General features: G+C 44.5%; 1 protein-coding gene across 2 annotated transcripts in view; it reads left to right on the forward strand.

Annotated features, from left to right (window-relative positions):
* The window catches only part of LOC126088610 (cytosolic purine 5'-nucleotidase), a 486,141-nt gene that overhangs the window by 44,380 nt on the left and 415,200 nt on the right, over positions 1-26,561 (forward strand). The window contains exon 1 of one of the 2 annotated variants that reach the window (XM_049906834.1): positions 24,167-24,378. The exons of the other annotated variant lie outside the window; for it this stretch is intronic. Coding sequence (XP_049762791.1) covers positions 24,206-24,378 — 173 coding nt within the window. The 5' untranslated portion in view covers positions 24,167-24,205. Of the gene's footprint in view, positions 1-24,166; positions 24,379-26,561 lie in introns of those variants that run through there. 2 annotated transcript variants of the gene reach the window in all.

The raw sequence follows: 26,561 nt of genomic DNA on the forward strand, positions 1-26,561 counted from the left end.
TCACCACTATTTGCTGAAAAGTATTCCCCTTAACCTTCCTTCATTCATTATACATCCTTCCATTCCTCATGTAGGAGGCTACAGATGCAGTCCTCAGCTGTATGCTTACAGGTAATACGCTTGTTAAACTCCTCTGTCGGACACCAAGATCTCGTCAATTGAACACATTTCCCAGTAATTTACTTAATTTAATCAGTGTTTAAATAAATAAACAATATATTGCTGGAATTTGCTGCCCATTTCATGTCACAAGACACATTTTTTATGAGAGAGTTTTTTCTGTCAGCCTGCTAATTATAAGCAGTAGTGTTTATTTCAGTTTCAAACAGCAAGGCTGTAAGGTAATTGTCAGTTCAGGCCCCCCCACAAAATTTTAGCAGCAGGATAATACACACAAATAAATGAACACTGTACCTTACATCCTTCCTACACAGATGCTCAACACAGATCGAGTCTTTTTCCCACCAATTCACAAGTAGTGGAAGTAAGGGGAGGAGCCATGTCCCCTACAAAATATCAAATTAAAAATATGCAAATTAAATTTTATAAATAAACAGTGTATCCTCTGCAATGTAATTGACATTGATTTGAATTTTGTGTTTTGAGATCCTACCACCAACAGCCCAGCACAGATTGAGTGTTTTCTGCCAGTTTGGATATAGGGGGCCGGCCGGTGTGGCCGAGCGGTTCTAGGCGCTTCAGTCTGGAACCGCACGACCGCTACAGTCGCAGGTTCGAATCCTGCCTCGGGCATGGATGTGTGTGATGTCTGTAGATTAGTTAGGTTTAAGTAGTTCTAAGTTCTAGGGGACTGATGACCTCAGCAGTTAAGTCCCATAGTGCTCAGAGCCATTTGAACCATTTTTTTTAATATAGGGGAGGGGTGGGGAGGAATGAAGGCTGGGGGATTTACCAGAGGAGATAAGTGTCTCGGAATGGAACTTGGGGGGGGGGGGGGTGACAAAATAATATCCCATGATCATGATCCCTTTCCCTAGAGGGGTGGGGGTTTTCTCAGAAAAACACAGTATCCCCAGAGGGTCGTAAATCAACCCCAGTCATTCATAAATCAATTAACACAGCAACAGGTTAAGGGGAAGGACATGCCCTTGAATATATGCAACATGCACAAACAAAATGTGCCAGAAACGAACTTTGTCCCACTACTGTCAAGTATTCAGCAGTGTGCTATAAGCCAATTCACACTTCCTGTTGTCACATCACATCAGAACTCTCCACTTTGCATTTCAAATGGCACAATTCACACAGGCCATTGACAGATCATCACATCACTGTCAACATTCCTCGGGAAGCAACTTTTGACGATGTTGTCATCTGCTAACATTATACACTACTGGCCATTAATATTGCTACACCAAGAAGGAATGCAGAAGATAAACGGGTATTCATTGCACAAATATATTATACTATAACTGACATGTGATTATATTTTCACGCAATTTGGGTGCATAGATCCTGAGAAATCCATACCCAGAACAACCACCTCTGGCCATAATAACGGCCTTGATAAGCCTGGGCATTGAGTCAAACAGAGCTGGGGTGGCGTATACAGGTACAGCTGCCCAGGAAGCTTCAACACGATACCACAGTTCATCAAGAGTAGTGACTGGCGTATTGTGACGAACCAGTTGCTTAGCCACCATTGACCAGACGTTTTCAATTGGTGAGAAATCTGGAGAATGTGCTGGCCAGGACAGCAGTCGAACATTTTCTGTATCCAGAAAGGCCCGTACAGGACCTGCTACATGTGGTCGTGCATTATCCTGCTGAAATGTAGGGTTTCGCAGGGGTCGAATGAAGGGTAGAGGCACAGGTCGTAACACATCTGAAATGTAACGTCCACTGTTCAAAGTGCCGTTAATGCGAACAAGAGGTGACCGAGATATGTAACCAATGGCACCCCATACCATCACGCCGGACGATACGCCAGTATGGCGATGATGAATACACGCTTCCAATGTGCATTCACCGCAATGTCACCAAACACGGATGCGACTATCATGATGCTGTAAACAAAACCTGGATTCATCCGAAAAAATGACGTTTTGCCATTTGTGCACCCAGGTTCATCGTTAAGTACACCATCGCAGGTGCTCCTGTCTGTGATGCAGAGTCAAGGGTAACCGCAGCCATGGTATCCAAGCGGATAGTCCACGCTGCTGCAAACGTCGTCGAACTGTTCGTGCAGAAGGTTGTTGTCTTGCAAACGACACCATCTGTTGACTCAGGAATCGGACGTGGCTGCATGATCCGTTTTAGCCATGCGAATAAGATGGCTAATCATTTGCATATCACAGCATCTTCTTCCTGTCGGTTAAATTGCCGGTCGGAGTGGCCGTGCGGTTCTGGGCGCTAGAGTCTGGAGCCGAGCGACCGCTACGGTCGCAGGTTCGAATCCTGCCTCGAGCATGGATGTGTGTGATCTCCTTAGGTTAGTTAGGTTTAATTAGTTCTAAGTTCTAGGCGACTGATGACCTCAGACGTTAAGTCGCATAGTGCTCAGAGCCATTTGAACCGGTTAAATTCCGCGTCTGTAACGCGTCATCTTCGTGGTGTAGCAATTTTAATGGCCAGTAGTGTAAGTTAACCAGTTTTCGCAGTGCCCGCACTTGTTATAGTAATCTTCATAATCTTTATTTTATGATTTTGCTTTATTTTCATGGCAAATTTTAAATGTTACATGACAACCTGGATATTTGTTACAATGAGTGTTTTCCCATCAGCAAGATCAGATTAAACAGAACAGAGCTTTACACCTGCACTGTGCATAAATAAGAATGTAAATTGATAAAGTAATTTTTCAATAAATTACACTTTTAAATGAAAAAGTCTGTTCCAATGAAGGAGAAAAACACAGTCGTTTAAGTCATTATTAGTTATGTAAGGGAAAAAAACATAATGGGTAAGGTAACAGGCTCTATTTATTCCCTTATAAATTTTATTTTCTGTTTTGGATGTATAGATTTTCGTTAGCAAATAAACGTCGATGGTTTTAAATGTTATTTCGCTTATCAGCATTTTACCACATAAAACTGACCAATAACACACGTTGTGAAGTTTGATTTGAACGTTAATGAACTTGTTTCTCAGTTCTGATACTACGACAGATGTTATCTCAAAATCTCACTTTCACCATTTGCTACTGAGCTTAAGCGAATTGACGTGACGTGATGTCCACCATGAGTATACCCTGACGTGACATGACGGCCCATTGGCATCTAGTATGAAACGACCTATAAAGGCACCAGTGGCTCCACATGATAATACATTCTTCTGCGATGGGGGAAGGCAGATGAGCATGAGGTGCCATGTCATTCTACATGGCGCCCGAGACCTGAACTGTTTACTTCTGACACAAAATTCGACACTTATGACGCTTCTCTGAAAGTTACAAATGGTTAACAAGTTAAGCGAAAATAAAACGCTGTTTTTGTTGCATTTTCAGCGAAATTCTTTTTATATACTAACCAATGCAGAAGTGACAGTGAATCTTTGCGAGAGGTCACCATGCAAGTGTGGGCACAGAGGGGCTCCAATTAATATTTATAAAAAAGATGAACGCAGGCTTCAGTTTAGAATGGTACTTTGCCTCCAGCGTTCGGAATTTCCCCTTCAGCGCCCACACACAACTCCCACCACAATCGCTCCCCCTCGCTTGTCCTTTCGATTGTGCATCTACCGGCCGCGTTATTCTGCACGCACTCTACAGCGCGCAAAGTGGCATTTAAGAAATCATTTTTCCTCTCGCTCCTAACGGGAATGGGAACGAGAAGAAACTACTAACGTTATGTAGTACAATGAGAAGTACCTCCTGCCATGCACTTCACAGTAGTTTACAGAGATGCACTTCACAGTAGTTTACAGAGTATGGACGTAGATGGAGATGCTGAAGTAGACGTACTGAGCATGCGAAACAGCGCAACGAGGAGAGGACAAACACGACACTGTTAGAGTGACCTTGGAGCAGTCAATCACAGCTCACGTTTCAGGACATATGGCAATGGTTGCAGAGTAAAACATAAACCAGCTTGATATCATCACCTTTCGACAATAGCAGCGAGCAGCGATGGTACAGATTAAATGGACTGGTAAGAGTCACTGGTTTTGATTCATGCTGGCGACCAATGAACAGCGAGGTGGCAGCATAAACACACCCTTGAATGCAACAACTGCGCTTCTAAAGTTCTTTTCGAGAAATTGAGATACAAAGTTTTAGGATCCTGTTGAATACCATACGACACCTGTCGAGCATCGAAATTAGCTTTACCGACTGAGGCGACAGTCAGGAAGTCTGCCCGGGTACCACAGTAGTAGCATTAATTCTGGACACATTGTAGGGATTCATCGAGTATTGCATTCAGGAGTTTGTTTCGGTTGAAATACACAACAATATTCACCACAAACTTTCGGAAAACATGCCTTAATGTCCACTATTTGAAAATTAAAGTTCAGATATAAAAATTTAACTGAAAATTTTAAGAATCAAACACTTGCCACAAAAGAAACCGTTGCGGTGAAATACACTCTACGATTAACAATTTCCTATAGCATCGTGGCGCAGCGGTAAGCGCTCGGGTTTGTAATCCGAAGGTCGCCGGATCGAATCTCGCGGCACGCAAATTTTTTTATTAATTTTTTGTAATTCAAATGTGTGTACACACACACACACACACACACACACACACACACACACACACACACACACATATATATATATAACTCCCGGCAATCAGTTGCAACAATTATGCATATAATAAGTTGTTGAAAGTCGTTTGTCGTGGAAAAATAATACTTGAAATAAAACACAACATCACAAATAATATTCAAGTGGATACAATTTATTGAAAAGTCCGGTATACACTCGCACATAATTAACAGTTAGTGACCAGAAGTAGCTGGAGGATCGCACGAACCAGAGTGATAGTTATCATAGAAACATGGAAAGCAGAAAACAGCACGACATCGAGCACATCTGATAAACGATGCGCTTTTACAAGAACAACTGTTTTTTAAATTATCTGTTGGGAAACACACCTGATTGACATTCTGAAAAATTGTTCCATCGTTCGTCAGGTTTGATGCATATCACGCGTATCGTATCATATCGGCAAAAATCGGAGAAGACAATTGGTGGTGGACGATGGATTGGATTTTTATACAATCGTCTCTGGAGTTGATGTCACGGTTTCGCTCGATTAAAAAAGCACAATTTTGAAGGCGCTTGATCAAATTTTTTACCTGCCGGTAAAAATACACGTCACACGGTTGGACGAGAGGAGTGCACTTTGGAGGAATGACTTTTATAGTGCACGTTGGTAACTTCTTATCGTCCTGGAACATCTCATCGTATAATGCCGGGTTCGTTTGCCCACCCCAAGAGTCGATCAGAAGGAGAAATTCTTTCTTTTGTACGTATGGTTGCAAAGCATTACGCAAGAAGTCCATGAACAAACCCGTTGTTAGTTTACCGGATTTGGAGGATGTAATAACAACGTTGGTATACTTCTTGGCGTACTCGTCGAGTGTCTTCTGTACTCTGGGTCGAAACGTACCTGTGGACTCTTGGAGGCATACGAAAACAAGAGGCAAGACTCGTCCAGACATCGTGATTGAATATTGTGCCGTATACGATTGCGTTACCTCGTTCATGTCGTGTCGGGTTACCTGGACAGCCTTTTGTGTGTGTGTGTGTGTGTGTGTGTGTGTGTGTGTGTGTGTGTGTGTATACATTTGTATTACAAAAAACAAATAATAAAAAAAAGTTGGATGGCGCGAGATTCGATCCGGCGACCTTCGGATTACGAACCCGAGCGCTTACCGCTGCGCCACTACGTTGTATGAAATTATTAATCGTACAGAGTATTTTACCGCAACGGTTTCTCTTAACTGTCTATTTTCTCGACAACGGCTGAGAAGTGCATCTTGGTGCTTTGCCACATTACACGTCTGCCCATGAGCTGTTATTATGCGCAGTATGAATCGAATCTGAATTTCACAATTGGCGGCCTCCCCTTGTTAGTGTTTTGTGAGATATTCTTTAGATTTAATCACTGCCTCAACTGTCTGCGGCATCGTGTCCTCAAGTGTCGAAGATCGTCCAGTTGGACCACTCTGAACCACGAATTGACGACGGCCTCTAGGAGCTCCCTCATGTTACTGTGATTCCGTCGTGAAACCATGATTTTAATCCAACGCTTTGTCTTGGCACTTTTTTGCAGTAATGTTGCCCTGTGCCACTGCCAGATGTCCATTGCCATGATTTGCCATCCTATCCCACACCATGACACTGATGGGATGCTTCATAGTGGCGGTGGTGGTCTGGTCGACGACGAACAATACTTTATCACTTCCAAAGATGCTCATCTTAGACTCTTCACCCGAGATGACTCTAGCCCAGTCTGCTTGTGTCAATTCCATGTGTTTCTGCCTCTGCATTTTGTTGAGATAAGGTTTCTTCCTTGGAGCTCGCAATCATCTTCTCAAAGTTTCCGTCTGACGGTTCGATCAGAAACTTCAACCGTTGAAGTCTTCAAGATGGAGTTTGTCTTTCGCGGTACGCCAGCGATCTTGCAAAGGAAGACGGCAGATTTAATGGCAGTCTTGATTGGTCAACCAGTTTCTTCACACCAGTTGCAAGCTTTCCTCACACCCGACTTCATAGCACCTTCACTCAACCTTTTTGCTATTGCTACATGTGTATACTGTTCTTCACTGAGTTTATTTGGTGGTCAGTCAGCACGTTTAAGTAAAGGAGATATCTTTTCAGTCATTCGTCTCAACTCAGCTTACAGTAAAGAAATTTTACGCTTCAACTACAACAATGTTTTGCTACTATTGGAGTTACAACAGTGATCAGAACACTTTTTACCATTGCCTAAATCAATAATGACACGCTTCCATTGTTGATTTGTCTGAACATAAGAATTACGAACAGCTGCACAAGTAGTTAAAACCGAGAAGTTTATCATCACATCTACATCTACATGACTACTCTGCAATTCACATTTAAGTGCTTGGCAGAGGGTTCATCGAACCACAATCATACTATCTCTCTACCATTCCACTCCCGAACAGCGCGCGGGAAAAACGAACACCTAAACCTTTCTGTTCGAGCTTTGATTTCTCTTATTTTATTTTGATGATCATTCCTACCTATGTAGGTTGGGCTCAACAAAATATTTTCGCATTCGGAAGAGAAAGTTGGTGACTGAAATTTCGTAAGTAGATCTCGCCGCGACGAAAAACGTCTTTGCTTTAATGACTTCCATCCCAATTCGTGTATCATATCTGCCACTCTCTCTCCCCTACTACGTGATAATACAAAACGAGCTGCCCTTTTTTGCACCCTTTCGATGTCCTCCGTCAATCCCACCTGGTAAGGATCCCACACCGCGCAGCAATATTCTAACAGAGGACAAACGAGTGTAGTGTAAGCTGTCTCTTTAGTGGACTTGTTGCATCTTCTAAGTGTCCTGCCTATGAAACGCAACCTTTGGCTCGCCTTCCCCACAATATTATCTATGTGGTCTTTCCAACTGAAGTTGTTCGTAATTTTAACACCAGGGACAGTTGAATTGACAGCCTTGAGAATTGTACTATTTATCGAGTAATCGAATTCCAACGGATTTCTGTTGGAACTCATGTGGATCACCTCACACTTTTCGTTATTTAGCGTCAACTGCCACCTGCCACACCATACAGCAATCTTTTCTAAATCGCTTTGCAACTGATACTGGTCTTCGGATGACCTTACTAGACGGTAAATTACAGCATCATCTGCGAACAACCTAAGAGAGCTGCTCAGATTGTCACCCAGGTCATTTATATAGATCAGGAACAGCAGAGGTCCCAGGACGCTTCGCTGGGGAACACCTGATATCACTTCAGTTTTACTCGATGATTTGCCGTCTTACACCACGAACTGCGACCTTCCTGACAGGAAATCACGAATCCAGTCGCACAACTGAGACGATACCCCATAGGCCCGCAGCTTGATTAGAAGTCGCTTGTGAGGAACGGTGTCAAAAGCTTTCCGGAAATCTAGAAATACGGAATCAACTTGAGATCCCCTGTCGATAACGGCCATTACTTCATGCGAATAAAGAGCTAGCTGCGTTGCACAAGAACGATGTTTTCTGAAACGATGCTGATTACGTATCAATAGATCGTTCCCTTCGAGGTGATTCATAATGTTTGAATACAGTATATGCTCCAAAACTCTACTGCAAACTGACGTCAATGATATAGGTCTGTAGTTCGATGGATTACTCCTACTACCCTTCTTAAACACTGGTGCGACCTGCGCAATTTTCCAATCTGTAGGTACAGATCTATCGGTGAGCGAGCAGTTGTATATGAGTGCTAAGTAGGGAGCTATTGTGTCAGCGTAATCTGAAAGGAACCTAATCGGTATACAATCTGGACCTGAAGACTTGCCCGTATCAAGCGATTTGAATTGCTTCACAACCCCTAAGGTATCTACTTCTAAGAAACTCATGCTAGCAGCTGTTCGTGTTTCAAATTCTGGAATATTCCATTTGTCTTCCCTGGTGAAGGAATTTCGGAAAACTGCGTTCAGTAATTCTCTAAAATTGATAAATATTCAGTAGGATACATCATAAAAAATAAAAGTATAATTTATTTATTTAGTATACCAAAAGTTGCTTACATTCGTGATGTCAAGGTGAATGAACATTTCAACAAAGTGTCAAAAATTAATGCCACTACCGTAGATATAATAAAGGATCGTGACAAAATGATCATTTATTTATCGGTACGTTCATACGAGTATCGCAAAAACAGTGCACATTATTCCAAGCATAGAGTATGTACATTGAAGAGCCAAAGAAACAGGTACACATCCCTGATATCGTGTAGGGCCCTCGCCAGCACGCAGAAGAGCCGCAACACGACGTGACATGGACTCACTAACGTCTGAAGTAGTGCTGGAGGGAACTGACAAAATGAATCCTGCAGGGCTGTCCATAAATTCGTAAGAATACAACGGGGTAGAGATCTCTTTAGAACAGCACTTGCAAAGCATTCCAGATATGCTCAATAATGTTCATGTCTGAAGAAACTGGTGGCCAGCGGAAGCGTTTAAACTCAGAAAAGTGTTCCTGCAGCCACTCTGTAGCAATTCTGGACGTGTGGAATGTCGCACTGGCCTGATGGAGCTGCCCAAGTCCGCCGGAATGCTCAATGGACCTGAATGGATGTAGGTGATCAGAGAGGATGCTTACGTGTCACCTGTCACAGTCGTATCTAATGGTACCAGGGGTCCCATATCACTCCAACTGCACCCGCCCCACATCATTGTGGAGTCCCCACCATCTTGAACAGTCCCCAGATGACATGCAAGGTTCCATGGATTCATGAGGTTGTCTCCATATTCGTACAGACCATCTGCTCGGTACAATCTGAAACGAGACTCGTCCGACCTGGCAACATGCTTCCAGTCATTAACAGTCCAACGTCGATGCTGACAGGCCCCATCGAGGCGTAAAGCTTTGTGTCGTGCAGTCATCAAGGGTACACGAGTGGGCCTTCGGCTTCGAAAGCCCATATCGATGATGTTTTGCTGAATGGTTCGCACGCTGACATTTGTTGATGGCCCAGCATTGAAATCTGCAGCAATTTGCGGAAGGGTTGCACTTCTGTCATGTTGAACGATTCTCTTCAGTCGTCGTTGGTCCCGTTCTTGCCGGATCTTTTTCCGGCCGCAGCGATATGGAGATTTGATGTTATACCGGATTCCTGGTCGTTCGGGAAAATCCCCACTTTATCGCTACCTTGGAGATGCTGTGTCCCATAGTTCGTGCGCCGACTATAACACCACGTTCAGATTCACTTAAATCTTGATAACCTGCCATTGTAGCTGCAGAAACCGATCTAACAACTGCGTCAGACACTTGTCTTATATAGGCGTCGCCTAGCGCAGCGCCGTATTCTGCCTGTTTACTTATCTTTGTATTTGAATACGAATGCCTGTGCTAGTTTCTTTGGCGCTTCAGTGTATAACTATGGAGTTAGCGTATGGAAGCGAAACATGGACGATAAATAGTTTAGACAAGAAGAGAATAGAAGCTTTCGAAATGTGATGCTACAGAAGAATGCTGAAGACTAGGTGGGTAGATCACGTAACTAGTTAGGAGGTGCTGAGTACAATTGGGGAGAAGATGGATTTATGGCACAACCTGACTAAAAGAACGGATCGGTTGGTATGACACGTTCTGAGGCATAAAGGGATCACCAATTTAGTATTGGAGGGTAAAAATGGTAGAGGGAGACCAAGAGATGAACACACAAAGCAGATTCAGAAGGATGTAGGTTGCAGTAGGTACTGGGAGATGAAGAAGCTTGCACAGGATAGAGTAGCATGGAGAGCTGTATCAAACCAGTCTCAGGACTGAAGACCACAACAACAACATTCTCACCTAGCTGTAGCAGAAGTGAGCGGAGAAGTCAATAGGGTATTAACGGCAATGTAGAGCAAACACTACACTGCCTGAGTAACGGGAGCGTGTGAACTCGTCAGAAGTGAACCTCACAGCTGGTGCTACGGCAGGAGCCATATAGTGCGCGTGGCTAACGTCGAACTGCCAGCATCCATTTTCAACCCCAACTGTCAATCATTTTGTTTTCCTGATGCACGTACAAAGGATAGCAGAAACAAAAGGCTCCTGACACCACTCTGAAAGCGGTCTGTGTTACACAGAGATATTTATCCCGCGGTATATATGTTCAGAAAGGTTACGGCGATGCAGACATGTTTGCTGTGAAGTGGTATTGCTCAAAGCTACGTGTACCCCATTACTTATTTATATTTATTAGTTTTCAGGTTTGTCTTCTTAATTAGACTAGGGGCGCTAACGTATGATAATAACTTCTTGTTAGAATTTTATATTAATCGCGTCGTGTCATAGTTGTCGATGTCAGCATTGATCAGACAATCAACGATTATGCTTAATAGAGCGCTCATGGAGCTCACTAATAGTTACACTGGAGCTCTGGATTTTGCACTGTCATTCCAAGATAACCTTTAATACAGTTTTTCACACTCTTCGTCTTCATATTCATGGCTAATCACGTGAGACTTTATCAGTTAACCTTCATCTCAAAATAATAGATGTTTAAAAACACTCATTTAAAATGAATGTTGCCATTCTGTCTCACATCAAATATATTATTCGTTTAGCGCTTTCCTTAATCTTCACCATTCCAATCCTTTTTTTTTTCTTTACGCAGTAAGCAATCGTTACACTGCATATTCATGAAGACACAATTGTGAAATAATATTTTTCACACATACTTCCAAAAATAATCACAATTAGGTAGTTACTTTTTCATCTTCACATCACTTGGTTTATAAAAGCTAAAGAATATGTTACAATTCCAAGTATGCAAAAGAAACTTTAAATTATGTAAATGCATACACTGTCTGACAAAAGTATTCGGGGACCTTTATGTAATTCTGAATCTACCACTGGATGTCACGAGTGGCAGACCCGCCAATATAAATGGAGACGGGGAGTATCGTGTTGTCAGTAGAGAGGCAGTAACAGCAGAATGGGTCCGTCAATAGAGCTCGGTGACTTCGAACGTGGACTGGTCATTGGGTGTCACTTAGTAACAAATTCATCAGGAACATTTCAACCCTACTAAAGCTGCCCAAGTCGACTGTTGGTGATGTGACTGTGAAATGGAAGGACATAGAAACAACCACGGTTATACCAAGACCTCATTTACTGACGGACAGAGACCAACGAGCATCGCGGAGGGTGATTGTATAAAAATCGCAAGAAATCAGCGGAAGGAATCACTCGTGAATTTATAGCTAGCACAGCCACTATACGTAGGGAGTTAAAAAGAATAGGGTACAGTGGTCGAGCAACTCCTCGTAAGCCACAAATTTGTGTGGTCTGTGCGAAGCGATGCTTTAGGTGGTGTAAAGAGCAACACCAGTGGACAGTGGATGAAGGGGAACGAGTGATTTTGAGTGACGAGTCGCGCTAAACCCAGTGGAAATCCGATGGAAGGGTCTGGGTTTGGCGAATGCCTGGAGAACTTTAGTCGCCGTCAAGTGCGGTGCCAAGAGTGAAGTACGGAGGAGGCGGCGTTAAAGTTTTTTGGGTGTTTTTCGTGGTTAGGGTGTGGTCTCCTTACTGCGCTTAAGAAAAAGATAAATGCGGAAGGATGGGAACATATTTTACAGTATTATATACTGTGTATAGTAGAGGAACAGTTTGGAGACTATGACTATATCAGCATGAAAGTGCACCCTATCATAAAACAGCATCTGTGAGGTAATGGTTTGTAGACAGTAATATTCCTGAAACTGGACTGGCCTCCATGGAGTCCCAATCCGAACCCAATGCAACAGCTTTAGAATGAGTTAGAAAGTCGACTTCGCTCGAGATCTCAGCACCCAACATCACTGTTTTATCTGATTTCGGCTCTTGAACAAGAACGGACTGCCTTTCCTCAACATGCATTCAGATAACTCATTGAAATTATGTCCAGAAGAGCTCAAGCGCTCGTAATGGCGAAGGGTGGACACTCGATCTTAAGGGGCACTAACAGGTTTTCAGGTACTTTTGATACAATGGTGTGTGTCGTGGCTGAAACATATCTGATTACGACATTGACATCTACAATACTAAGTCGCGTATTTATTAATAATGGTCACAGGAGATTTTGCGTAGCGTCGGTCTGCGTCTTGCGGTAGACGGCGGCATGGGCAACTTTTGGTGATCTGTGGGCTTATTCACTCACTCACTATAATGACGGGCCTGCCTTGGCCCGAGGTAGCGGAGTTTAAGCTGTTTTGAGCTGTTCCTCCTGAAGTCCTCTCGGTTTGGAATGGTTTTTCTTCGCGTGTTGGTCTGTCCTCTGGTTTCTGTGGATGCAGCAGCTTATCTGCCGGCTGATTCCGGCGGCTTCTTGTTCTTCTTCTTCTTCTTCTTACTGCTTCCTGGCTGCCCGAATTCTATTTTCTTCAGGCGGGAGTAGTCCACTGGCGGCGTCTGTGTCCGGATATACTTGACTGCTTCCTCAGTCATGTATTTCCAGTCCTCATCCGTGAAGATCGGGTGCTTGTTTATGAGCTCCAGATCTCCACGCCTGACGATTTCCCTCCCGCGCAGCTTCTGGTTTAAGGGTTCGCACTCCCAGTGGAAATCATAAGGTTCGTGAGGAAGGGGAGGGATGTGATCTGTGGGCTTGATTCACATGCTTACTTATATTGCGGCCGCCCCGTCACGTGACGCGACAGCAGCGTTCCTAGCGCATAAAGTCAAAACTGAAACATCCATGACGTTAATGTTTATCGGATAGCGCACCAATGTGAATGGCACCCTTTCGCGACACGCTGCGCTAGCAACTTATGCCTCAAAACGTACGTTATTGAGAGCACGTTCCTTTTATATTCAAACCATCTTCAGAAGGTTACATTTACGAGGGGCGTTCAATAAGTAATGCAACACGTCTTTGTCTGAAAGCATGTTGGTTTTATTCAGGATTCCAATACAGCATATTATCCCTCACTCTTTAGTCTGCAGCGTAATCTCCGTTCAATGCGAAGGCCTTACGCCACCTTACTGGGAGAGCATGTACACATATCAAAAAAAGTTTTACCTCACCCCGGTTCCCAGAACTCCTGGAGATGGATGTTGCCAGTGGATACATTGACAGTGGATATTGCATCACAGACACAGTCCATTTGACTGTTCCGAGATGACACTAAACCCGCCCAAAGATGTAAACAACCATGCATGAGCAGCGCCTATTAGACGGAGGGGGTCCGACACCAGATCAGTTCCAGTCATTCTACCAGGAAAGAGCTACACGGCTCGTTTTGTCTCTAGTTCAATCATGCCTAGACGGTCAATTCCGCGGTTCGATAGCGTCCGCATTGTTACTTTGTGCCAGGAAGGGCTTTCAACAGGGGAAGTGTCCAGGCGTCTCGGAATGAACCAAAGCGATGTTCGGATATGGAGAAGATACAGAGAGATAGAAACTGTCGATAACATGCCTCGCTCAGGCCGCCCAAGGGCTACTGCTACAGTGGATGGCCGCTACCTACGGATTATGGTTCGCAGAAACCCTGCCAGCAACGCCACTATGTTGAATAACGCTTTTCGTGCAGCCACAGGACGTCGTGTTACGACTCAAACTGTGCGCAATAGGCTGCATGATTCGCAACTTCACTCCCGACGTCCATGGCGACGCCCACCTTTGCAACCAAAACACCATGCAGCGCGGTACAGATGGGCCCAACAACAATGCCGAATGGACCGCTCAGGATTGGCATCACGTTCTCTTCACCGATGAGTGTCGCATATGCCTTCAACCAGACAATCGTCGGAGACGTATTTGGAGGCAACCTGGTCAGGCTGAACGCCTTAGACACACTGTCCATCGAGTGCATCAAGGTGGAGGTTCCCTGCTGTTTTGGGGTGGCATTATGTGGGGCCCATCGTGCACATCTTGTGAATGACCTCCTTCAGGATAACGACATCGCTCGACTAGAGTAGCCAGCATGTTCTCCAGACATGAACCCTATCGAACATGCCTGGGATAGATTGAAAAGGGCTGTTTATGGACGACGTGACCCACCAAACACTCTGAGGGATCTACGCTGAATCGCCGTTGAGGAGTGGGACAATCTGGACCAAAAGTGCCTTGTGGAACTTGTGGACAGTATGCCATGACGAATGCAGGCATGCATAAGTGCAAGAGGACGTGCTACTGGGTATTAGAGGTGCCGGTGTGTGCAGCAATCTGGACCACCACCTCTGAAGATCTCGCTGTATGGTGGTACAACGTGCAATGTGCGGTTTTTATGAGCAATAAAAAGAGCGGAAATGATGTTTATGTTGATCTCTATTCCAATTTTCTGTACAGCTTCTCTCGGAACCGAGGTAATGCAAAACATTTTTTGATGTGTGTATGTCCGCATGGTACTAATCTAGTGGTCGACATCGGACCAACGTCTTGCTGCATCAGTAACTTCCCCATCATTCACGTACTGCTTCCCACGGAGTGCGTCCTTCATTGGGTCAAACGTATGGAAGCCGGAAGGTGCGATTTCTGGGCTGTAGGGTGGATGAGGAAGAACTGTCAACGAAGTTTGTTAGCTCCTCTCGGATGCACAAACTTGTGTGAGGCCTTGCACTGTCATGGAGAAGGGGAAGTTTGTTTGCACTTTTGAGCGACGAACACGCTGAAGTCGTTTCTTCAATTTCCTTAGGGCAGCACAATACACTTCAGCGTTGATCGTCGCACCATAGGGGAGGACATCAAACAGAATAACGCCTTCAAAGTCCCAGAAGACTGTCGCTATGACTTTTACTGGATGAGATTGTGGCTTTGAACATTTTCTTTGGAGAAGATGTGGTGTGGCGCCAATCCACGGATTGCCGTTTTCTCCGGTTAGAAATGATGAACCCATGTTTCATCGACTGTGACGATGTTCGACAAAAAATTGTCACGATCAGGCTCGTAATAAGCAAGAAATTTCGCACTGATGGTCCTTCGTTGCTCTGAATGGTGTTCTGCTAGGCGGCGAGGAACCCTGCGGGCACACATCTTTAAGTGCCCCAATTAATGGACGAGTGTGTCAGCAATATTAACAGAGTCGTCCAGTTAAGCAGCGGGGTGCCTGATTCTAATCCGTCAATCACCTAGAATGTGAGTGTCGGCTCATTTCAACACTGCAGGAACGACAGCTATATGCGGCCGGCTAGCACGCGGGAGATCGGACAGGTTTTCTGCGACCTTGTTGCGATGTTGACGGACTAGTCGCCCAACGACTCATCGTGCTTTTGTTCACTGCCAGGTCTCCGTAGGCATTCCACAAGCGCCTATGAATATCTGCGATGCTTTGCTTTCCTGCCGAAAGAATGACAGCTTTCTGCTTGGAACGCACCTCCATTACAGACGCCATTTTGAAGGCAACGTATAGCGCTGCAATCTACCGGAACTTCACGAAACTATAGGGGCTAGAGGTGGGAATATTCCACGTTGTCATTTTTTCAACCGAAGGCCGAGAAAAAAAAGTGTTGCATCGTCCCTCTTATTTACGCATATTTAACAATGTTACTTTATTAAAAAACTTCCGTTGCTAAATTCTGCGTTGCCATTAGTAAAGAAACAGTGTTCATGACACATAAATAAATGAAAACGTCTGAAGATGGGATACCAGGCATCTTGAAATGTCATCATGGAAAAATAAAAGCCCATAAAAGCAACTGGCTAATTCATTACAAATTATCTTTAGTTTCAATGATTACAGTGTTCCTATACCTCCACAACAGACAATAACTACTTATTTAATACGTACTGTTAATACGAGAAAGAATAGAAAATAAAATACGGCAATGAGATTGGCATTTCTTGTCGACAAGAAATTTGGAATAACTGTGTGGCTTTTGGCCACGGGCCGGTCATTCGAGTGTTTGAAATTTATGGTGTTAACGTCCACAGACACTAATAACAGGCATATTTTAAATATTTGTCCAAAAATACTTTTGACGACTGATCGCGAATAAATCCCGGACGAAGTACAATTCGATCGCCTCGCTCGCTCCCGCTAATTTCTTCCGCGGGCCAGATTGAAACCAAACGTGGGCCGGATACGGACCGCCGATTGCCTACCCGTGGCGGTGTAAACAATGTCATTCATCCGTGAGGAGGTGGAATATTATTGTATGGAGCCGTGTTTTTGTTATGAATAACCGTAATTTTTCGATATTTGTTTGCTCTTGGTTATAAAACGTGTTTTCCTGTTTTCACTAATAATCCAGTAAAAAATGGAAGTATCAATGATCTATAGCAGCAGTGTTAAAATTTTTCGTTTTTAAATAAAAGTTTTTGCTAGGGTATATTAATAAATTTTACTTATGGACCGTCTGACAGCAACTGAATAAAACACAATTTTAGTGCCATACGCCTTTCGCCTTTATTTTCTGCAAGGCATCATCAGTGGCCTGGAATATGTACATATGTTGTTATGTCCTGGAGTTATTTTTCCCAGAATTGGCGTCGTACTATATTTCGTTTGACTGTAAAATGAACGCAGACTACAGGATACTTCTCTCACTGCGATAAAGGCTTGGAACTGGATTTTTGACAATATGACAACGCTGCTGTCCACAAGCCAAGGATCGAAGGCAGTCTGGCGGGTTTACTGCATTAACCTGAACAGAATCCCCTTCAGAACTTCGCAGATTATTCCTGAGTTGAACTAAAGCATCGGTTGCGTGCGAGGTGAATTCATTTCAAAACCTAACAACGACGGTTTGTCAAAGTTCTGGAGAAATGGGAGCAAACGCCACTATTGTTGTATCGAAGAGCAGTGGGAAGTCTCCATCGCTTAAAAGCTGGAATAGTAGCAACGAGTGCAAGGCGCTATCAGTTGCCTCTTTGGAATGAACAGTGGGTGTCCGAAGATTTCCGACCGTGTAATTTACACAGATCCTTCCTTGGTTTATACGGTGTGCAACAAGGTGCACAGAAAAGAAAACCATGAAAATCCGCATTATGCCAGGAGTGCGCCGAAGTTAACTTTAGTAACATTCTGAAAAAGCCTCTGTGTAAGTTCTTGCCCCAATCTTCCTGTTTTAGATTTTCCTTGGGTTCACTGAATGCTTCAAGCGTGTTCCAGGTTGGTTCTTTAGAGAAGGACCAGAAATCAGAGTGAATGCTGATCGATGTCGACAGGACGCCAAATTCTGTCCTCCGTTAGATGAAACTTTTCGTTGCCACGTCAAGATTTGCAACATCTGACCTTTGTTTTATTCCGAGTGGCATCAAACTGCACACATGCAAATCCAGCTGAGCACTTGTGGGACTTCATGGAGCTGCGCATCCAGTCACGCGATACTTCCCCACCCACGAATCGGCAGTAAAATCGCTTTGCATGCAGCGCCATATGCCGCAAGCCTGCTTCTTGCGTTAGCCAGCCACACTGCGTTGGACTACTTAAGTGCGGAAGACAAAAGGAGAATCTACATCGCTTTAGCAGATGCTCAGAAGTCTGTGATTGCATAACGAAGCCTCGTTCAGAGTTACTTTATATTAGGAAGAACTGTCCGCTGCGGTAGTGGCTGGCTATGTTGTGTAACGCATTGTAACTGATAGTGTTTCTGACGAATGATACGAGCGAGGCAATGTTATTAGTACTGCGTACGGTTGCTGCATCTCTACGGGTGCGTTTAGACCTGTACAACTTATCGTGAGCACAAGTTTGCCTGTGCATATTCTTCGGACATACAAGGGGACGAAGAAAACGACGAGAGATGATGTAAAACACCAGTTTCTCCTAATTTGAATAGTTAGGGCACAACCAAGACAACAGTTTAGTTACCTACACAAACCCTGAGTAGAGAGTCAACAAATACAGGAATAAAGACGAAGTTCCAGCAATATAAATCATCAACTGATTAACACCCGTCAAGATAATCATATCGAACTATGACACGTTATATAATAGCTGTTATATTTGTAACTTGCCAAGTTAAGTTGTTGCATATTATACACTCCTGGAAATGGAAAAAAGAACACATTGACACCGGTGTGTCAGACCCACCATACTTGCTCCGGACACTGCAAGAGGGCTGTACAAGCAATGATCACACGCACGGCACAGCGGACACACCAGGAACCGCGGTGTTGGCCGTCGAATGGCGCTAGCTGCGCAGCATTTGTGCACCGCCGCCGTCAGTGTCAGCCAGTTTGCCGTGGCATACGGAGCTCCATCGCAGTCTTTAACACTGGTAGCATGCCGCGACAGCGTGGACGTGAACCGTATGTACAGTTGACGGACTTTGAGCGAGGGCGTATAGCGGGCATGCGGGAGGCCGGGTGGACGTACCGCCGAATTGCTCAACACGTGGGGCGTGAGGTCTCCACAGTACATCGATGTTGTCGCCAGTGGTCGGCGGAAGGTGCACGTGCCCGTCGACCTGGGAGCGGACCGCAGCGACGCACGGATGCACGCCAAGACCGTAGGATCCTACGCAGTGCCGTAGGGGACCGCACCGCCACTTCCCAGCAAATTAGGGACACTGTTGCTCCTGGGGTATCGGCGAGGACCATTCGCAACCGTCTCCATGAAGCTGGGCTACGGTCCCGCACACCGTTATGCCGTCTTCCGCTCACGCCCCAACATCGTGCAGCCCGCCTCCAGTGGTGTCGCGACAGGCGTGAATGGAGGGACGAATGGAGACGTGTCGTCTTCAGCGATGAGAGTCGCTTCTGCCTTGGTGCCAATGATGGTCGTATGCGTGTTTGGCGCCGTGCAGGTGAGCGCCACAATCAGGACTGCATACGACCGAGGCACACAGGGCCAACACCCGGCATCATGGTGTGGGGAGCGATCTCCTACACTGGCCGTACACCACTGGTGATCGTCGAGGGGACACTGAATAGTGCACGGTACATCCAAACCGTCATCGAACCCATCGTTCTACCATTCCTAGACCGGCAAGGGAACTTGCTGTTCCAACAGGACAATGCACGTCCGCATGTATCCCGTGCCACCCAACGTGCTCTAGAAGGTGTAAGTCAACTACCCTGGCCAGCAAGATCTCCGGATCTGTCCCCCATTGAGCATGTTTGGGTGGATGAAGCGTCGTCTCACGCGGTCTGCACGTCCAGCACGAACGCTGGTCCAACTGAGGCGCCAGGTGGAAATGGCATGGCAAGCCGTTCCACAGGACTACATCCAGCATCTCTACGATCGTCTCCATGGGAGAATAGCAGCCTGCATTGCTGCGAAAGGTGGATATACACTGTACTAGTGCCGACATTGTGCATGCTCTGTTGCCTGTGTCTATGTGCCTGTGGTTCTGTCAGTGTGATCATGTGATGTATCTGACCCCAGGAATGTGTCAATAAAGTTTCCCCTTCCTGGGACAATGAATTCACGGTGTTCTTATTTCAATTTCCAGGAGTGTAGTATATTATGAACCTCCAGAGGCACACTACATGTATACTTGGATAAAACACACGGTGACTAGCTGTGTAAGTTATGCCCTGAGGTTAGCAAAGAATAAAAATTAAAATGCTACGCAGAACAAAATAAAAGCAATCGTTTTTACTGCTGACAAGTACGCGACCATTACCTGTCGGGGAAGAAAAGTGATTCTTGGCGCCTTAGAAGTGCAGAAACGTGGCTTCACTGCGTTTCGTATTTTCCTTCCCTACCAATGGACCATTGAGATAAAATATCATCACAAACTTATAAACTGGTCAAGTTCATGGTGAACACATTACTTGCAGTTTTTATCTAACCGAACAGGGCCACTCAGGCATTACTTGTGCGTCTTCCTTGGAGTTGGTCTGTTTTTGCAAATTAATATTGTCTACTGCGGCATCAAATGTTAGCAAAGCGGACGATGGACCCTGGAATAAGCGTACATTCTTCTGTCTAGGTGTGAATGAAATCACACTTGAGTACGTGTGGAGAGAGGTGTCGGTATGTACGCGAGAGCATGCGTACCTAATATGTTCCAAAACGCACCCGTATAAAAACGGGATTTTCGTTGATCTTACGTCGAGTTGTATTGGTATAAAAAGATAGGGTCAGGAGTTTTGGATAGGCCTTGGGCTAGCGACCAACAGAAGGAGCATCTTGGTGCCGCTGTCTTACAGTACAGTGTCAAAGTATGAATATTACACACTTCCTCCTCCTTAGACAAATGGAGCAAATCGGTTGTATCTTTTGGCATTTGATGTGCTCTACGGTAGGCCTGATGGGAAGTATGGAGGCACCATTAGTTCATGGGCGGTTTCTCGGAAAACCACAAAAAAGGTTTTTTTACTATCTTTTCGCCGTATCCATCGGACCAAAGCCCAGCCGAAGATTCGGAGACGGCTGAAATTTTACTATATATTTCCAAGATCCCGAACACAAACAACTTTGAAAACTTTCTCGATATTTTTATCCGTTTCCAAGATACAAAGGTTGTAAATTGTTCTACTTCTACACGTGAAATCCGGTATGAAGCGAAATCTAAGTAATACATAACCGCAGCAGATTGTCAAATTTTAATGGTATATTCACTAGGCCGTTGTGTAGAAGAGCAATGTCCCCGTTTTCAAAAATCTTTATCCGTTAGCGTGAAACACCCCAAAAATCTGTTTATTGGTACCAAAACCCAGCCGCGGATTCCGAGATAGCTGTGCACACCAAATGGCTGTAATTTTTACGATATTCCTAAGAACCGATATCAAACAATCTTGAAAATTTTCTTCATGTCCTTATCCGTTTCCGAAATACAGATGATCAAAGTTATCTACACTGTGATAAAAAGTATCCGGACACCCCGAAAAACGTACGTTTTTCGTATTAGGTGCAATGTGCTGCCACCTACTGCCAGGTACTCCATTTTAGCGACCTCAGTAGTCATTAGACATCGTGAAAGACCAGAATGGGGCGCTCCGCGGAACTCACGGACTTCGAGTGGTCAGAAGACTGGGTGTCACTTGCGTCATACTTGTGTACACGAGATTTCCACACTCCTAAACATCCCTTGGTCCACTGTTTCCGATGTGATAGTGAATTGGAAACGTGAAGGGACGTACAGCACAAAAGCGTACTGGCCGACCCCATCTGTTGACTGACAGAGACCGCCGACAGTTGAAGAGGGTCGTAATGTGTAATAGGCAGACATCTATCCAGACCATCACACAGGAATCCCAAACTGCATCAGGGTCCACGGCAAGTGCTATGACAGTTATGTGGAAGTTGAGAAAACTTGGATTTCATGGTCGAGCGGCTGCTGAAAATCCACACATTACGCCGGTAAATGCCAAACGACGCCGCGCTTGATGTAAGGAGGGAGCGTAAACATTGGACGATTGAACAATCGAAAAACGTTGTGTGGAGTGACGAATCACGGTACACAATGTGGCGATCCGGTGGCAGGATGTGGGTATGGCGAATGCCTGGTGAACGTCATCTGCCGGCGTGTGTAGTGCCAACAGTAAAATTCGAAGGCGGTGGTGTTGTGGTGTGGTCGTGTTTTTCATGGAGGGGGCTTGCATCCCTTGTTGTTTTGCGTAGCACTATTACAGCACAGGCCGACAATAATGATTTAAGCACCTTCTCGCTTCCCACTGTTGAATAGCAATTCGGGGATGGCGATAGCATCTTTCAACACGATCGAGCACCTGTTCATAAGGCACGGCCTGTGGCGGAGTGGTTACACGACAATAACATCCCTGTAATGGACTTGCCTGCACAGAGTCCTGACCATAATCCTATAGAACACCTTTGGGATGTTTTGGAACGCTGACTTCGTGCCAGGCCGCACCGACCGACATCGATACCTCTCCTCAGTGCAGCACTCCGTGGACAATGGGTTGCCATTCACCACGACACATTCCAGCACCTTATTGAAGCTGTCATCAGAACTAAGCGTGGGCGGTCACCATATTGAATTCCAGCATTACCGATGCGCCGCGCCATGAACTTGTAAGTCGTATTCAGCCAGGTGTGCGGATACTTTTGATCACATAGTGTACTTGTACACGTAATATATACTCATATAATCCCACGTGAGGCGAAAACTTTATGTATAAAGTGATGTAGCACGAAGAAATGAGCTGTTTAGTCATCATCTGAGAACCCCATGTTGTAATATTGAAGCACATTCAAATCTTTTTTGCACGTAAAATCCGGCCTGAGGTGTAAAATTAGTTTTGCGTTATTTCAATTTCGCTCAAGTAAACTTTCAAGATTTAACTCACCAATACTCACCAATACATTTCTTTTCATATGAGTTATATTTCCAGCTGCAACAGGGAAACGAAGAGAACCAGCGGAAAACTGCTCCTAAGGCGACACAAAAAATGCGAATTGATTTAAAAGACTGTCTGAATAGAGCGGTACTAGCTGTTTCATTCTACCTTCCTGGGCACCTTTAAAATTTTTCTCAAAAATTTTGGCATGCGAACGTTCAACTCTCGCTTTTTTATGCTGAGAGAGAAAAAAAGACAGTGATAGTGGCAGAGACGGAAAAGTAGTAAATACTGAAAGATAGTCTGCTATGGTTGTGTTATAGAAAAATCAAAGGAGATAATGGGAGTGTGAGAGAAAGAGGAGGACACTGTGGCAGTGGAACACAGTTGACAGTGACAGAACAGTGCTGGGAAAAGAGTGAAGGAGACAGTGCTAGGGGGAGGAGAAAGAATAAATAGAAAGTGGAAGTGGGTGAGAGCCAGTGATGACAACGACAATGAGGAAGAGAGAGATAGAAAAACCGAGAAGAGATAGCAGCAGTAGGAAGGAAGGAATGAGATATTAACAGTAAGAGAGGGAACAAGTGGGAGACAGTGACAATTAGAGTAAGAGGAGACTGTGGTAGTAGGACAGAACGAAGGAGACTGTGGTAGTAGGACAGAACGAAGGAGACTGTGGTAGTAGGACAGAACGAAGGAGACTGTGGAAATTACACTGGAGAAATTGCGCCAGATGGTCGAACAAAAGGAAAAATCAGAAGCGTTTTGGGGCAGAAGAATATACATTTCTTCAATAAACGTTTCGTTTGTAGCAAATGTTCTAGTTGAATTCGATGAAGATACTTCTAAAACCGTACATCTGGTGCACAACACTATACGGAAGTGGAAGTTGGAAGCATGCGAGAATCAGAGAAGAAACCAGGAGCTTTTGACAAGTTGTACTGTTGAAAGATGTTAACTCTTCCACGAGAGACACTGAGTTCGGCTGAATGAATGAGTGAGAATGGGCAAGTGGGAGTGGATGGGTATGAGCGACATTCAGCGATGGACTAGTGGGTGTGAGTGAGGTACAGTTAGGGAAGCTTGTAAGAGCTTGAAATGAGTTGTATGTTTAAAAAAAACGCGAATTGGAGACGCTCACGTAGCCGCGAAGCGCTCTCCGTCTCTCGTTTCTCTTTACTGTAGATGGAGACGTGTGTCCTTTATTCTCTGTCCTGTGTGTGCTGCCCATCCTGCTGTCATGTGGACAGACGCGAGCGAGTATGTTTTATGTGTAAGCAGCGAGCGTTTTTATTTTTTCGTGTTTTTTCTCACTGGGGTTATCGGCCACTTTGTGCCGTATCATCTGGAAGCCGGCCAGGACCTCGATAGCGTGCTCTCCCGCAGAGCTGAGCGGTCAGCGGCCGAGGTCTCAGTTTGGTACCGACCGCCAGCCAAGATGCCGATGGCCACTAGGAAGTCCGTGACGCTCCCGCCGCTGGATATCAGCCTGAACGTGCCGCCGTCGCACCTCACACGGAATGACCGTTCCGAGAATGACCTAGACTGCTTCTCGCAGGGGGTTGCTGCCAACGACCATTCCTGGATCGACGCTCGTGAGCTCTCTCACAGGTGGGTCGTCAGAACCACGGGCGTCAAAACGCTGCAAATGATCGAACTTACGCGCTAGTAATAGACCATTGGCGCGCACAGTGCAGTTCATCAGCGTCATAGTCGCGTATTCATTCCAAACAGCGTACGATTTGTGTTGAAGTGAAAGTCAAATCCATCTCTTACTTCACTAGAGGCCGCTCCATGCTTCATAATTAATACTAGGGCAGGGAGGATTACTGTTTTTAAAATTTTGATGGAATTAGTTTATCAAACTTTTCCTGATCGCTTTCTTGCGTAGGGTGAAGAGAGTGGTGAAAGCAAGCGCCGTTCACCATTTGAAATCGCCATGGAAGGAACAAGCTCCTCCGTCTCACACAGCCTCCGTGCACTATATTATTCGTAATCGGGATCACTTCAAAATTAAAAATAACACACTGGAATAACGAACACTTAAATATTTCGTAATAGTGCCTTATTGGCATATTCGTTTTCAGTAATGGTGATTATCTCTGCACATTCCGCATCAGTTCTCAAAAAACAGCATTCGGAAACGCATTTAATTAGATTTCTCACTTAACTCTGTATTCTAACAAACCTTCACCGAGGAGTAGTATGTAGCTCCCGCAACGGGCCTACAGTTGCTACATCCCACATTTTGAAACAAACAAGCCCACCATGTGACACGACCTATTAGCGTACAATGCATCACAGTAGTATTGCTTTTGTTAAATCTGTAACGTTGGCAGTAGCTGTACACTACACAGTAATGGTCAGAAATCTTCAGGCTCCTAGCGATTCAGAACTAGGAAGCCCCACGACCAGGGAAAGTTCGACAGTTAGTATTTATTTCGGCTTAAGGGAACGTTATATTTGAACAGTGTAAAATACGTAGCTGTTTGTAAAACTCATCGCAAGATTCATACTAGCAGATAAACTCATTTTTGTGCGGATACTATCGACTCCTTTTTCAGCCATACAAAAAGAAGCTGAAGCGTAGCTGAAAGTAAGGGAGATGTAGAACAACTAGTGGACGGATTCCAGTACCTGCTTATCACTGAATTGGGACTGAATATAAACGAAAAGAGACAGCAGACTAAAAAGGTAGAAGTAAAGAAATTTCGCAAGATGGTGGAACCAAAGGAAAAATCAGAATCGTTTAGGGGACAGAAAAAGACATTTCTTCAATAAAAGAGTTTAATTTGTAGCAAATATTCTAGCTGAATTTGAAGAAGATACGTCTAAAACCGTACATCTGGTGTATAATAGTATACGGACGTGCAAGTTGGAAGCATGCGAGAACCAGAGAAGAAACCAGGAGCTTTTGACAAGTTGTACTGTTGAAAGGTTAAATCAACCGTGAAAGCAAGAAATATACGAAGATGTAGCACAAAGAATAGATGAGGAAAGAAATCTAAGGAAAACCGTTACCAGAAGAATTGCCAAATTTCTGGGGCATGTGCGAAGACGTTCCACAACATACTCGGCACTGGAAAGAACTCCGGAAGAGAAAGTTTAGGGGTAGGCAAAGATTTGAAAATATGGAGTATATAATCCGATGCCAGGTCCAATAGGGGTGCGGAGATAAAAATGTTTAACAGGTGACAGGAAGAAACGGAGGACAGCATCTACATTGTAGAGAAACTGGCGCCAGAAGAAAAGGTAATCTCTACTGAACAGTATCTTCCATTTACAAAGAGAGGCAAGCAATGTAATGCGTCGCAAACGGCGTCAGCGTGGACATACACATCTTCATAAGCCGTTTAAAAAAACATTCCTAGAAATATTTTCTGTTTTAAGCAAGTTTTCTTTCAGTTTTTCAGGAACGTTTTGACCTTCCTGAAAGTCAATAGTATATCATTCTATCCACTACATAAACTTTAAGGTATACATAAATCACCTCATCACCTGCTAGTAAGAAAATATTTTATTTTCACTATCGGTTGTCCTCATCGACCTTCAGTATAGCACAAGCGCCCGAGTCGTTGTGGAATTCTTTGGAACATATTAAAACAGTTTCTGCATCGAGTAACAGAAAGACGTGTTACATGTGTCAAAGTACTTCTTAAGGATCACAGCGCTTGTCACATGGTGGAGTTTGATGAACGTAACTGGAACTGAAAATTGAAGCATTTTCTTATTAGCACATGAGATGGTGATTTAAGTATACCTTAAAGTGTCAATAGCTGTGGCAGCATACTTAA

Source organism: Schistocerca cancellata, chromosome 1 (genome assembly GCF_023864275.1).
Source record: "Schistocerca cancellata isolate TAMUIC-IGC-003103 chromosome 1, iqSchCanc2.1, whole genome shotgun sequence".
NCBI lineage: Eukaryota > Metazoa > Arthropoda > Insecta > Orthoptera > Acrididae > Schistocerca > Schistocerca cancellata.